Source organism: Otolemur garnettii, unplaced genomic scaffold (assembly GCF_000181295.1).
Source record: "Otolemur garnettii isolate 467f Iridium unplaced genomic scaffold, OtoGar3 scaffold00058, whole genome shotgun sequence".
In the NCBI taxonomy this organism is placed as follows: domain Eukaryota; kingdom Metazoa; phylum Chordata; class Mammalia; order Primates; family Galagidae; genus Otolemur; species Otolemur garnettii.
Genome location: NW_003852453.1, coordinates 8,206,933 through 8,222,423, shown reverse-complemented (window position 1 = coordinate 8,222,423; position 15,491 = coordinate 8,206,933). Strand labels below are relative to the sequence as shown.

Genomic DNA, 15,491 nt, shown 5'->3' with positions numbered 1-15,491 from the left:
CTCAGGAGGGAGGCAGGGATCAGACACAAAGGGCCTCTGGGAACCTGTAGGGTTGAGAACCTCTCAGTAAGGACACAGGCCCTAGAACTGCAGGGTCTGGGTTTAAATGCTGCTTCTGCTTTTGACTAACAGACAGGATTTCTTTACTTCTCTAAGCCTGTTTCCTTGAAATGAGAGTGTTCAGAGATGACGGCCAAGCTCAGTCTCTGCCCCCAGCTAAGTACGTGAGGGCACTGGTGGAGCCTTAGTTGGAGCAGAAGGGAGGATCTGACCCAGCCATAACTGCAGACTGGCTGCACTGTGGCCATTGGTTGCCAGGTTGGGGGCAGCTGAACTTAGAGTATATAGAGCTGATGTCTTGGGGTCAATTCCCGCTTCTACCAGCCAGGTGTGTGACCTTGGGCAGGATAAGTGCCTTGATTTTCCTTTCTGTCAAGTGGGACAGGATTAGTACCTACCTTGTGCATAGTTTTTATTATTTTATTTTATTTTGATATTTTGAAACAGTCTCACTATGTCACCCTTGGTAGAGTGCAGTGGCATCATAGATCACAGCTATCTCAAACTCTAGGGCTTAAGTGATTCTCTTGCCTAAGCCTCCCGAGTAGCTGGGACTACAGGCACCTGCCACAGAGCCCAGCTATTTTTTTGTTGCAGTTGTCATTGTTTAGCATGCCTGGGCTGGGTTTGAATGCACCAGCCTTGGTGTATGTGGCCAGGTCTGTAACCACTGTGCTACAGGCGCTGAGCCAAGCATAGTTTATTTTAAAATGCCTGAACAACTGCCTGCACAGTATGTGGGGTACAGCTCATATGATAAGGTTTTCTAATTAACCGTGTTATCACAATGTGATTATTTTAGTCATTCCTCCTGTTTCCCTGTTATTTGAACTCTGTACATGCGAGAACCAGGATTTATGAATTCTTGTGTCCACTCTAATCCTCAGTTCTTATCACCCTCCTTGGCACAGAGTTGGTTCCCAAATAATGTTAGTCATAGAACTGAAGACTTCCTGGAGGAGGTGGATTCCAGGCTGGGGTTAGGAGGGTGGGTGGGATTTGGGCAGGCAGAGAGCAGGCATATTAGGTAGAGATGCCACTGGGGTCGGACATGCTTCATGAGATAACCGCTCATGCTTACGGAAGTTCAGTTTAGCAGAGAATTGAAATGAAGCTGCAATCCAAGGGCTGCCCCATGGGCAGGTAGAGCTGGATGAGAGGACCAGGCATGAGGGTGGTGGGAGTGTCAGGAAAAACATAACACCTTTGTCTTTTCTGCTTATTCCATGTGACATTCTCAGCCTGAAAGGAGGCTCTGGGGCTGGGGAGAAAGTTAAGAGTATCCAGAGTGGGTGGAATGGGGTGGCAGCCTGAACCCCGGCATGGAGGGTCAGGGAGGAGCCACACTGCCTTTTGTAGCCTTCTGGGTGCTGATGGACTTCGGGTAATGACCAATGATGAAACCAGATATCCCCATAGTCCTTCAGAGCTCAGCCTCCTATCACCAGTGTGGTAACCTGGTTATAACCTCTTCCCCACCCAGGTGATGGTGTGGATCCATGGAGGTGGACTTGTGGTGGGCGGGGCCTCTACCTATGATGGCCTGGCCCTCTCTGCCCATGAAAACATGGTGGTGGTGACCATTCAGTACCGTCTGGGCATCTGGGGGTTCTTCAGGTAAGTTTCTCGGCTCTCCTCACTGTGCTTGGCTCCCAGTGTGAAGCTACCAGGACCCAGCTCTGGTCATCTCAGTGCTCAGGGGCCTTTGCTGAGTTCCTTGAAAAAGGCATCCCATTCTCTCCATAACTGGTCACCTCTTAACCTCTCATAACCCAGATACTCTTGTTCATATACTTCTGAGGTTTTTTGGTCATTATTGTTATTTTTGAGTTGAGACAGAGTCCTATCCTATGTATGCCCTGAGCAGAGTGCAATGGCATCATACCTCACTGCAACCTCAGACTCAGGCTGTGGGATTACAGGCCCTGTCTCAGCCTCTGTAGCTGCTGGGATTACAGTCGCTCACCCACCACGCCTGGCTGTGTTTCTCATTTTTTTTAGGAGTCAGAGTCTCACTCTCTCTCAGGCAAGTCACAAACTCTTGAGCTCAAGCAATTCTCCCTCCTCAGGCTCCCACAGTGCTGGGATTACAGGTGTGAACCACCATGCCCAGCTTCTTCTGAACTTCCATGTATGCTCTTCCCTCTACCTAGAATGCTTACTCTAGTTAACATACTCCTATTCATCCTGCAGAGCCCAGCCCATATATTCCCTCTGTGAATTAGTCATCTCCTTTTCACCTCTGCTGCACACTGCAAGTTCCTCTGTCAAGCCATTAAATGTGGCACAGCAGTGAAAGTTCACACATCTTCCTTCTCCTGGGAAACTAAGTGCAGGCTGACTCACAGAGGGCACTTGGTGAATGCTAGTGGGTGAAGGAGTGAGTGTTTGGACATGGGAGGTTATCAGAGCATCTTACCCCTGTGAGCCACCCTCCCTGGAGGTGTTTTGGGGCCCACTCACCCCATATGCTACTTGAAATCTGATGTATGCTGGGGTCAAGGGTACAGTCTTCTCTGTGAACAGGGAGCAGGTCCTCCTGGACAAAGTGACTGTGAGCCTTGTCTGATTGTACCTGAACAGAATGTCTGATGCCTAATGAGATGAGTGAGTGTGATGAGGTCCACCCACTCATGGCAAGACCCAGGGACAGGAGAATGGTTTCACTAGTGGGGAGTCCCTGGCCAGTCACCCAGGTGTCACCATCATTGACACCCCACATCCCTTCATCTATGGCCCTGGTGTCTGCTGCCTGTTACAGGAAGACTGCTGCATGCCCTCTGTTCCCCTCCTCCCTGTCTCCCCTCTAACCACACCAGCCAGGTTTTTCCTGACAGTGCCACCAGGATGTTTCTGTTAAGGTTTTCCATGACCTCCACATGTTCTAAGGCCAACCTTCCCTGACTCTCAGCAACAGCCACACAGGGTAACTTACCCCTCTGTGACACCCTCCCTTCCCTCTGCACCTGCCATCTCCCACCCTAGGAGCCCCTCCTGCTCAGAACCTTGCTCGCCCATCTGTCTATCTGTCCTCGGGTCTCTGCGTATCTATCTCCTTTCCCACTAACTCCCAGTGGCCCCAGGGGGCATTGTCAGAGCCCCTATTTTGGCCATGTCTTCTTTAACCCCAGACGCCCATCACTAATCACCTCCTCTGTCCCCACTAACTGTCTGAGGTTCTGACCCTTCACAAGGACACACTGAGGCCTGGACTCCCACAGCCCATCCCCACAAAAGGCTCCCTGCTCCCCCTATGTGTCCTGCACAGCTGTGTTGCTCCATCCTCCCAGGTGCCCAGGATGGAGGCCTTGAGGGCAGCCTGGACTCTGCCCTTTCTCTCACCCCCCACATCCAGGGGCCAGCAAAGACCCTGGTTCTACCCATAAACTGTACTCAGAGTCTGGTGAGTTCACACTCCTCCTTTGCTCCCACCCCAATCAATGCTGTCTGTCTCTGGACTGATTATTATCATAATCACCTAATGAGTACTTTAGTCACTCTGCTAGTTTTATGCTCTGACTGATCCACACAGTAGCCAGAGGGATCATTTCAATGCAGATTGACTCGCGTCATTCCTCTGCACAAAACCCTGCAGTGCCTTCCCGTTTACTTACTGCAACATCCAAAGTCTGTACAGAGGCCTGCAGGGCCCTGCTGGCCGCACCTCCTGCATGGTCCTGCTGTTCACTGGGCCCCAGGGCCTTTGCACTTGCTGTTTCTTCTGCCTGGAGTTCTCTTATTTGGATAATGACAAGGTTCATGTGCTTGTTTCATTCAGGCTTCTCCTCAGATGTCATGGCCTCCAGGAAGCCTTCCTTGGTCATGTGACATGAAGTAGTGTTCACCTGCCCCACTCCCTGCCTTTTTGTTTTTCCCACAAGCACTTTCCGTACCAGACAGCATGTTCCACATTGATCTGTTGGTTTGTAGATAGACTGTACTGAGAGCTGAGTGCAGTCAGAGATTTTCCCACTTTTGTTCTGACATGTGCTCCAGCTCCTCGGGCAGTGCTGGGCACTGAGTAGATGCTCTGTACATTCTGTCCTATGATTGAATGCAGAGCCCACAGCAGTGCTGGGGGAGTGCAGGGCAGGTGAGGATCCCAGTGTGAGGGGTTGGAGCCCAGCCTCATTCTGGACGACTCACTGAGAGCTCCCAGCCCCATGGGGAGCCTGAGAGTCCTGCCATGGAGTTTCTGCTGCCCACCCCAACTTGTTCTCTTACTCACAGCACAGGGGATGAACACAGCCCAGGGAACTGGGGTCACTTGGACCAAGTGGCTGCTCTGCGCTGGGTCCAGGACAACATTGCCAACTTTGGAGGGAACCCAGGCTCTGTGACCATCTTTGGAGAGTCAGCAGGAGGTGAAAGTGTCTCTGTCCTTGTAAGTGTTCCTGGCAGAAGACCCAATCCCCAGGCTGTTGTGGCAGGTGATTGGACCTCTTGGAGATGAGCCCAGCAGCCAAGGGCATGTTTGCTTACAGGACCTAGACTGGGAATTGGCTCTGCTTATTGTTCAGCATCAGGTGGTGGAGAGCTAAGGACCAAACTCTCCTTGGCCCCCAGGAGCTCAGCATTCAGATTCACATCCTTAGGCCATAAGAATCTCCAGTTACATTCTGCCATGGTGGCCTTCTTTCTCTTCCAACTTGGTTGAGCTCCCTCTCCCCTTCCTACTCATTTTAACACTAGGACTCAGAAGAAGGACACTTCTTCTAGGAGGTAGGGCTGGGTATAAATTCTGAACAGTGGAGGCAAGTATGAGAGTTGGGCAGAGGTCATTGTCTGGTTCTAAGGCAGAACTAAGTGTCCAGGGATGTGAGCCTTGAGGGCAGGCAGGAGCCTCTGCTGAGGTGGTCTGAGGGTGCCCTGTGGCCAAGAGGGAGGCACCCTGAGTGGCCAGGTGGGATGTGGGAGGTGCCCTCCTTTTTCCTCCCTATAGGATGAGGAAGGATAAGACTGAGGATGTAGGGCACAGACAAAGCCTTGGGGTGAGAGTTGTCCTGCTGGGGTCCGGGGAGATGCAGAAGGAAGCTGGGATGGGAAACCAGTTTGGAAGCTGTAGGGAGCCCTGCAGGTGCCTTGGAGTTGAGTGAAGAGTCAGCCCAGTTACTGATTTTTCACTCTTATGTTGTTTTCCTAGTTGAATACTCAGAGGAAAATGCTTCCATATTCTTAAAACAGAGATAAAGGAACATTTCAGATAAGCCCAAAGACAAAAAATCTACCTAAAATCTTAATCTTCAGGGGTAGATACTGTGGACATTTTCCATGTATTTTTCCAGTCTTTTTTCATGACTGTCTCCATCAATCAATCTGTTTTTCTATCATCTTTTGTTTTCTAAAACCTTACCAAAATTAACATAACACATGTTAATTAACATAAATCTTAGTATAACATAGTATATATAACATTGTAGTATAACATTAATATTTCCCTAATGTTAAACACTGCTTTATAATATTAACCTTTATAACAGCATAATATTCCATGGCAGTAATGAAGTATTGTTTTTATTCACTCATACAATATTAGATCCTCATTCCCAATTCTATAAACAGCACAGACATACTCAAAAGTCTTTGTGGGTCTCTGTGATCATTTTCCTTGGGATAAATTCTGAGTAATGGGAATCAGTCAGAATGTGTGTTTGGGACTAGCCAAGCATCTTCCTGATACTTTAGATTGCTGTGATCTGTGCGTGCCGCACTCTTCCTGTTCTGTCCCTGGCTCTGTGTTTGGCTCCATCCCACTGATGCTCTCTAGGGGAAGCTGGGACCAGGGTGTCATGGGAAGCAGGGCAGCTTGGGGAGGAGCCCTCATGCCCACTGACCCCCAGGGGATCCTGGCAAAAGGGCCAGAGAGGAGCTGTGGGTGGACCGTCCTCTGAACATGAACTCTCCTCCTGTCCTCTCCACTCCCAGGTTTTATCTCCCCTGGCCAAGACCCTCTTCCATCGGGCCATTTCTGAGAGTGGTGTGGCCCTCATGGAGGTTCTGGTCAAGAAAGACATCAAACCCCTGGCACAGGTAGGTCTCCCATGGGCCCCCCCACAGCCTTGGCCCTATGCTCCTGGTATCTTTAGGGGCCTTTCCTGCCATGGGACCCAGTGGACATTCTCAAAAGAATCACAGAAGCTGGGTGGACTGAATGGAAAGGGCAGGAAGACACCTTGCTCATTTCTCCAATTTCATAGCCGAGCAAATGTGCAGAGAGTGTGAAAGTACATGTCAAAGTGCACACGGATCAGGGCAGAGATGGGACTCTAGCCTGTAACGCTGAACTTCTAATGCATGCACTCCCTATGACCCCAGGCCTCAGGGTTATCAGGAGATGGTTCATCAAAAGTGATCATGAGTTGGAATGAGAAAGCAGAGCCATACTTTATACATGTCAAGCCAAGAGCATTCCAGGTAGAGGGGACAGCATTTGCAGATGTCCTGTGGCAAGAAAAGCATCTTAAGAGTGAGAGGAGGCTGATGTGGCCAGAGCAGAGAGTAGGGGGAGCTTGGGGACTTGGCAGGGGCCGTGCTGTAGAGGATCCTGGGAAGGATTTTTTCTTTTTCTGGAGAGAGGTTGGAAGCCAAAGGGGCAAGGGGCAGAGTGGGCTGCACAGCAGGGTTCACTGGGGTCAGAGAAGTGGATCTGGTTTGGGGACACAGGATCTGATTTGCAGGGTGGGATAAAATGGACACACCAAGAATATTTAGAATTTCTTAGGTTTTTTTTTTTTTTTTTTTTTTGAGACAGAGTCTCACATTCCTGCTTTCAGTAGAGTGCTATGTTGTAACAGCTCACAGCAACCTCAAATCTTGGGCTTAGCTATTCTCTTGCCTCAGCCTCCCAAGTAGCTGGGACTATAGGCACCTGCCACAATGCCCAGCTATTCTTTTTGCCATTATTGTTTTAGCTGGCCTGGGTTGGGTTCGAACCTGACAGCCTTGGTGTATGTGGCCAGCACCCTACCCACTGAGGTTCAGGTGCCGCCCTCTCACATTGTTTTTAAGCAGAGAAGAGGTTCTAGGTTGGGGTCAAGGGTTTTCTGTGCATCAGTGCATACTGCTCAGTGTCTGACCTGAGGACAGGGAGGACAAATCTGGGCTTAGGTTTCTACGCCCTTTGGGTGCTAAATAATGATTTTTTAATTTTGAAACAATTAAGAAAACAACAGAAAAATAATACTTTATGAACCATGAAAATGATAGGAAATTCTAATTTCATGCCCATGAAGTTTTATTGCAATGCAGCAACACCCACCTTATTTCACTTCAAGAGCTGATTTGAGAAGATGCAGCGGAGACCACAGGGCTCACAATGCCTCAAATGTGCGCTGTTTGTTCCTTGGATGAAAACTTTGCTGACACCTGCCCTAGAGAGTCCTGTCTGATTATTGCTCAGGACTCTGGTACACACCTGTGTAGAATAACTCCTAGCTGTGCCAAGACACCTCACTCGAATGAGAAACCGTGTCGATGTCCCGAGGTGACACACGGTATCTTCCTCTAGAGCTCTCATTTAAAGCACATTTGGTGTTTTCTGAAGTGCCTTGTCTAGGCCTCCTGCAATTGTGCACGTGCTGAGTGTGGGGGAGACACAGGACCCTCCTATGCTCTTCCCTCCTGTTAACTCCTTATATAAAGTGGGTGAGATCATTATGCCCATCTAAGGGGGAGAAAATGAGGCAGAAAGAGCTCAAATAGTTTTTCTGAGGGTCAATGGCCAGTAATGCTGGAGCCGGGCTTGGAAGCCAGATGGTGGAATTGGGGTTCCATAGTCTTATCCCCCACTCCTCACTCCCTCTCTCTTGAAAAGTTCACTTTGATGTCACTATGCCCCTTTTAACAGAGGTAAGGTAACAGAGAGAGAGACCACACATGTATCACTCATGTCACAACTCAGGCGAGGAAGAAGGCTGCACTCTCTGGGGCCAGACCCACAGGTGCTGGTCTAGAGGAGTGTCTGCCCCCTGCTGCTTCACATATTGGGCTGGGGGTAGAACTTGTCTCTCCACCTGGATGGAGGGAAGGGACATTGCTCTTGAGCCTTGTGGCCTGTGACCTTTGCAGAAAATTGCTGTCACTGCTGGATGTAAAACCACCACGTCGGCTGTCATGGTTCACTGCCTGCGCCAGAAGACAGAGGATGAGCTCTTGGATTTGACACTGAAAATGGTAGGTGGGTGCCTCCTAGTGCCCCCAATCTGTAAGCATGTCCCTAGTCTTTGTCATTACAGCTGTCCCTGTGCCCTGGATAAACTCTCTGGGTCAGTCTCTCACCTCTTCCGGGTCTCTGGATCTGAATGGGGGATTTCCTTTTTCTTGTTTCTTATCACATTCCTCAAATATCCAAAGAAGTCTGAAAATAACATGATGAAAAGTTGTGTAGGAAATACTGAGATTTATCAAAAGTTTGTATTTTGCCATTCTAGTACTTCAATGTCTTTGTAAGAAATTATACACTACCTATTCCCAGGGGTAGCTACCATCCTGAATTAAGCACAAATATTTCAGAGGGATGTCACTATTTATCTTGGTTGATGTAGAAACTATCTAAATTAAACCTAATGGTGGTCCAATATGCGAGATTTTGTAAAACTTTTCTTTAATCGTGAATGTAGGATAGCCATTCACTCACCCATGCATTCATCCACCATCTTATTATCCATTTATCCATCCACTAAACATCCAATTCATTGACATTCTTTCATCAGTCTAACATCAATCCATTCAAGACTCTTCATTCATCTGTTTTCAACTCTTCCATCACTGATGCATCATCTAGCATCTGATATCTTCATCTACCATCTATGTGTGTATCCATCCAGGTCACCCATAATCCATGTGTTGACCAGCTCCATCCATCCATCCATCCACCCATCCACCCATCTGTGCATCCATGCTAAGGGTATTGGGCAGGGCAAGGGGGGAGGTGATGCAGACTTCAGTTGGTCATCATCCTTGCTCACAAGGAACCACCCAGGAAGAAACACACCCATATAATTAGCAGGTTGAATATGGTTTGAATACAGAGAAGGGAAACATTCCTTAGAGCCATCAGGGACGCTTCACTGAGAAGGTGACATTTGAGGATTGATGGATGGCTGAGGCAGTCATCTGTCATTACAAGGAAACACAACAGGACAAGTAGCCAGAGAATGCAGCATCTACGCCCAATGGGGGCTGTGCCTTTTGTGGGGTAAAGATGTGAATTATGAGCTCAGCAGTAGCCTCAGGCCTAGACTTCCATCTAGACCCTGGGGACCCGAGGATAATCCTGGGGTCCCAGCACAGGCTTCTAGCCCTGGTCTCTGCTTCCATTTTCATCTGCTGAGTCTATTTGGCTTTGGGACGTGAGTCTTGGCTCATCAGACTTTACTAAGCTGACCCAAGGGTTCAAAGACTTAGAACAAGCTGTATTTTAGTGATGGAAAAGAGGAAATTATTTCAGGAATTCTCCAGGTGGCATGAGATTATAAAGAAGGAGTTGGTGACTGGAAAACTACAACCTATGTTCATAGAACATTCTTCTGAGATGTTCTGAGATCTTGTGGAAGTGCTTACATGATTCCTCACTGCTTCCAACACACACCCAGACACACACACATGGATGCACACACATGCTCACACACACTCTCACACAGTCTCACACATGCACACACTCGCACACATACAGACATTCTTGACTACTAGAGCTTGAGTCCAAAATGCAAAAGCCCTCATTCTTCACCTCTCCCATACAGATCAGACCTGCAGTGTTACAATGCCGGTAATCTTGGTGAACACACACCAAGGAGAAGAATGGGGTGGTATGGGTATCAGGGGCCTGTGTGAGTGAGGATGTCCTGCGTAGGATGAGAAAGCTCATCTCAAGCTGCCCTGAGTAGAGTAAGAAATTCTTTTTTTTTTAAAGTATATTTATTTCAGGTTAATCTGAGCATACCAACACCTAGGTCAAAATATTTGATTTTTTTAGATACAGTCCCTCCTGTGGTTATGTCCCACACACAAAAGGTGTGCCAAACACCCCCCAACCATGCCCATTCAATGAGAGCACCCAATCCCCTCCTCCTCCCTCCCACATTACCCTCCCCCTCACTTCAATTGAAATAAGCTTTTCACCTACATGAGCGTGCATCTTCATATTAGTAGTGAATACACTGGATAATTGCTTTTCCATTCTTGTGATAGTTTACTAAGAAGGAAAAAAAAACTCTTCTTATAAAAAACTTCAAGTAATGGAAAAGACTTGCACTAGATGGCTTAGACATGCTGGAGCCAGATGCTCATGGGACGTGATGGAGACTCCACCTGTGTCTCTCCCTCAGCTTTGCCCTCCCCTGTGCTGGCTTCACTCTCAGGCAGTGGTGCCCCCCGGGAGGTTAAAGACCACAGCACTCCAGACTTACGTCCTGCCTCCTTAGAAACCCTCTTTCTCAATACTTCTAGCAAAAGCTTTGGGACAAACTCTGTTGCTGACAAGGGTAAGTGCCCACCCCTGAAATAATGCCTGTGTTCAGGGAGATGGAGCACCCAGGTTGCATATAAATACCTGAATTCATGGAGGGAGAGAGGACAAGTGGGAGATTCACCCAAAGAAAAATTGGGAACAAGAAGGGAAATGGATGGTGGGGCCGCACAGACACCAACAGCCGACTTTCTCTGCAGAGCTCCAGCCACCCTGCCCAGAGGGCCCAAGGTCCCCAGGACTGGTCCTTCCCTTACTGGGCCTAACTGCCCTCCTGGCGCCTACCCTCTGTGCTCTCCCCTATGGATCTGGTGTCCTGCCCATGTCCTCTCAGCCCTCCCAGGGTGACAGCAGGAGGGAGCTCCTGACAGCTCTGGTGCACAGCCACACAGACCAGCTTTCTCCAGGAAGCCTCTCACCTGCGTCCTCTGCCTTTGTCTTCACAGAAATTGTTTACTGTGGATTTCCTTGGAGACCCCAGGGAGGTAAGGACCTTTGTTTTCTTGATTACAGGTTTTGAGTCTTAACATGTTTTTAAACTCTAATTACCACTGAATGAAATAATGGTCCCATGTAGAACCTCCAAAGCCTCCTGTGTGCATGGTGCTGGGGCCCAGAGAGGGCAGTGACTTGCCTGGGTAATACAGCCAGGAGATCCCCTTCCTTAAATCCCAGTCTAGTGCTCCCAGGCATCGCGTCTGAGTCCCCTGGGTTCACCTACCTTCTCTCTTATATACATTTCCTCTCCCCAGCATGGCCCTGTGGGAGGAGGCTGGACCGCAGTCTTCCATGGTCAGGAGGCAGAGGTCACAGGCTCCTTCACAGAGGAGCTCATATCCCCTGTGAGGCCGCAGGGTTATCTACACAGGGCGCCCTGGACTCTTAGTCCTGAGGATACCCCCTCCTCCTGGCACCCAGGATCCTTCTTTTCCCCCATCTCCTTCTCCCCCATGCACAATTCCCAACAGGTCGTCAGGGTCTGGTGACATCCCCTCTGCAGCATCCTCTAATTCTCTAGTCCTTTCCTCTCTGCTCCTTCTTGGAGTACACCCCCCTTTCCCCTCCGAGGCCTTGTGAGGACTGAGTGAGCTTCATCCAGACACTCAGCACAGGTTCCAGAAGCTAAGTCCTTCCTGGGAGCCAGGGCCTGGCTGAAGAGCTGCGGGACAGAGGGGACTCCCTACCCTCCTAGAGTCCTCCATGCCAGTTGGGGGTGTATAGTTAAAACCAAATAAAATATGTTGTGTGCTGATGGTGGGTGGGGCTGAGGGACAAAGTTCCCCAGAGGTTTGAATTTACTAGTAGGGTCAGGGATGGCTCAGCGGAAAGTGGCATTTGGGCCTGGCTCTGCAGGAGGGGGAGGCCGCTGTCTGGAGCCCTGAAGGAGCCCGTCCAGGCAGAGGAGACAGCTGCTGCACTGTCCAACCCGAGGCAGGAGGCTGGTCTGCAGGGTTGGGAGGAAGGAGTGAGGGGACAGACAGGCTGGAGGCTGAGGAGCTGATGGGAGATGGGGAGGTCACTTGAAAGGCTTGGGCATTGATATGGAAGGAAACAGACGTGATCCTGGGTTTTATAAAGGTCTCTGTCTACTCTCTTGAAAACAGACTGCAGGAGGGTACAAAAAATGCCAAGAGACCAGCACGAAGGCTGGTGTGTTGCAGTCATTCAGGCCAGGGGTGCTGTGGGCTGAGACAGGGCCATGGCAGTGGCCGGGGGGAGTGTTTGGAGTCTGGGTGTTGTTGAAGGACTAGCTGACAGGGTTTACTGATATTGAGAAAAAGAGGGTGAGGGGTGCCTGAGCTTCTACCCAAGCAATGTTGTGCTCATGGCCCACGCAGGACAGCCATGTGCAGACACTCAGAGGACAGTGTAAATATTGTCACTGTCACTGCTGCTAATGTCTGTCTTGTGATCACCAAAGCCACCTCACGTCTGGACTTGAACCATCTCCTATTTCCACTTTCTCACCTGTCCATCCCACCCCCTCAACACCCCCTCCGCGTGGCCTGTCCTGTTCCCAGCTCTCCATGGCAGCCCGTTCTGAACTGCACAACTCTTCAAGGCCCCCGTGGTCACACCCGACGGCTACTCTCAGCCCCCATGGTCACACCCGACGACTACTCTCACCCGCGGGTTGAGATCTGCGCCTCGTCCTGCTTGCTCTAGTCCACCTCGCGGACCTCCCCTGTGGCTTGTGCAGACAGACACGGGTCCTGGAAACACAGGGTCCTGCAGAGCCAGGTCCAAATGCCACTTTCCGCTGAGCTATCCCTGACCCTACTAGTAAATTCTAGACTAGAGTGAGGGCCCTGCCTCCCTCTGTGACCTCTCACCCCACGTGCCCTCCTCACGGTCTAGTTAGTGCCGTGGTGTTTGTGTTTTGTGCTGGGTGTCAGAGATCCCCTGTCTCAGATGCCCCCTGAGAGCAGTGCTGAGGTGCTGTCTCTTGTCCCTAAGTTCAAGGTCACTGTGGTGTGCATTACGGGGACAATGCCTGTGGCAGGCGAGTTTGTGGAGGAACAGATTGTGTGTTGGCCTTGACTTTGGAGTTAATGAATGAACAATAGGCACATCCAAGAAAAGGGGGGGACTTTGCCCATCCAGACACGAGGCCATAACAGAAAGTGTTAAAATCTGCGGCATGTGAGGAGCTATGGGGGACGGAGAAGCAGCTGCATCCGTGATGCTGAAGGAATTTTCAGAATGCACAGTGGACAGTGGACAGCACTGCTGTGATGCTGCCAGCCGGAAACCCTCCCAGTCCTGTACCCGGGTCGGGAGAACGGGCGGCCTTCCTGACTGGTGTTTGTTATAAATAAATGGCCCATGGAACTAATTTTCTGCAAGAAATATAGATTATTGAAAGTGTATTTAGACAGAAGCTCACACCTAAAATAAGGTTGACAAAAACTCTGGAGCCAGAGTCTCTCAGGAACCTAACTTGTACTTCCCCTTTGAGTGACAAGTGGGTGTTTGCTAATTCAGCACTCAGGGCATTTGTCTGAACCCCACTCCTGTGATTAACAGGGTCTCCTCCAGACAGAGTTACAGAGACTCACTGACTTATAACTGAAATGCATGTGATTCATACATGGAATGCATGAATTGGGATTTGAAACAAGATTTTCCTCCCGACTCATCACCTCACCCTGCCAGCCCCCTTTGAGTTAAACACTGCAGGATCACACAGACTGAGCCCCATTTGTTAGCACTCTGAGCTCCTGTGACCGTCGCTGAAGCCTACCCAGCTGTGTGTGGTTGAGGGGAGGCTCAGACGCGGCCCTGCCCTCTTCCCCAGAGTTACCCCTTCACACCCACCGTGGTGGACGGAGTGGTGCTGCCGAAAACTCCTGAAGAGATTCTGATTGGAAAGAAGTTCAACACCGTCCCCTACATGGTTGGAATCAACAAGCAGGAGTTTGGCTGGATTCTTCCAACGGTGAGAATGTGCGGCCGCTTAGAAGCCCCCTCCGCCCCATCAGACTGCCCGTGTCTGCTCACAGGTGTCCTCGCTTCTCTAAGCCCTGCCCTGAGTCCAGGGCAGCTGTCCCTTTGTCGGGTGTCATTTCCATAAAAACCTTCTCTGGGAAGGCCCCTCTGTCACCTGGGTGACACAGCCCTGGGTCCCTTCTCCTCTAAACACTCTTTAATGTCTTCCAGTGGAAGAATCCTGAGATGTCCATGCTTGGAGGCCTGTAGAGAGGAAAGTTGTGCAGATGGGGAAATGGAGGTGCCTAGACAGGCAAGGAGTTGGGAGCTGAGGAGAGTCAGGCCTAGGGACAGCGGCTTCAAACCTTGGGCCTGGCGAGCCGAGTTTCGCCGTGAACCTCCACACACTCTTAGTCACCTCACCAGAAAGATTCAGAGAAAGTTACTTCTCTGAACAAAGTAAGGTGATGAAGTAAGACTGACCTCTAAGCCGAGGCATGGGGGCTCACCCCCTGTAATCCCAGCAATCTGGGAGGTTGAGGAGGGAAAATCACTTGAGCTAGGAGTTGGAGACCTGGCTGAGTAAGAATGAGGTCCTCTTCTCTATGAAAAATGGACAAAACAGCACGTGTGGTGCTGGTGCCTGTAATCCCAGATACTCTGTAGCCTGGGGAAGAGGGATCACTTGATCCAAAGAGTTTGAGGTTTCTGCGAGAGAGACCGACCTCTAAACATGCAGAGACTTTCCTTCCTGTTACAGATAAACAAAGCTACCTCAGTTAGAGCAGAAGCACCGGTTTCATTCAGGAACGCTCTTCAGTAGGGGAAAGAGCTCAGGGTGAACTTGACCCAAGTCCCTGAAACTAAAGCCTGGAGGTGCCTAAAGCCTGGGGGAGCTAAAGGAAAGGCCCCGTGGGGTGGGCGTGGGGGGACGTTAGAGCATGAGCTAGACCACCTGGATCTGCTGGCCCACCCTTGTTTGGGAGAAGCAGGAGGCCGTGGTGTCAGCTGCAGTCAGGACCCGCCGTGGTGTCAGCTGCAGTCAGGACCCCTCTGATGTCAGGCTTCACCTCTCCAGGGGACTGGAGGGAGACTGCAATTACCTCCCTGCAGGTTTGCACTGTAAAGAGAGGCTTCAGGCCCTGGAGGAAACAGATTTCAGTGGAAGCTTTAGATCCCACAGGGCACAGAAAGGCCTTGTAATTGCAATCTTTCTAAAGTAACTGCTGGTAGAGCAGTTTTAGGGCCTCTTTGTTGGCTGAAGCAAACAGTAAATTCATTTTAAGGGAGCAAGGGTTCTTTTGGGGACATAGCTTTAGGGACAAACAAGGATGCATATGTACATGTACATGCAGCAAATCCTTGGATAGTTACTGACAAGTTTTTGAAAATCTATTTGCAATGCCCAAGTTTCTGGATGTGAGTCTGTTTGATTCATTGATTTTCACAATTCTTAAAGACCCTGCTTTTTACAGCCTCACACAATTAGACAACACTCAGACTTTGTTGGTTTAGTTGGTTGGTCAGTTTGGGTTTT

General features: G+C 49.9%; 1 protein-coding gene across 2 annotated transcripts in view; it reads left to right on the top strand.

Moving 5' to 3' along the window:
• Positions 1–15,491, top strand: part of LOC100966144 (liver carboxylesterase 1-like) — an 81,577-nt gene that overhangs the window by 59,518 nt on the left and 6,568 nt on the right. For both annotated transcript variants that reach the window (XM_012806857.2, XM_003792548.3), the window contains exons 4-9: positions 1,544–1,677; positions 4,291–4,444; positions 5,986–6,090; positions 8,128–8,232; positions 10,972–11,010; positions 13,824–13,964. In XM_012806857.2, the coding sequence (XP_012662311.1) occupies positions 1,544–1,677; positions 4,291–4,444; positions 5,986–6,090; positions 8,128–8,232; positions 10,972–11,010; positions 13,824–13,964 (678 nt within the window). The remainder of the gene's footprint in view (positions 1–1,543; positions 1,678–4,290; positions 4,445–5,985; positions 6,091–8,127; positions 8,233–10,971; positions 11,011–13,823; positions 13,965–15,491) is intronic.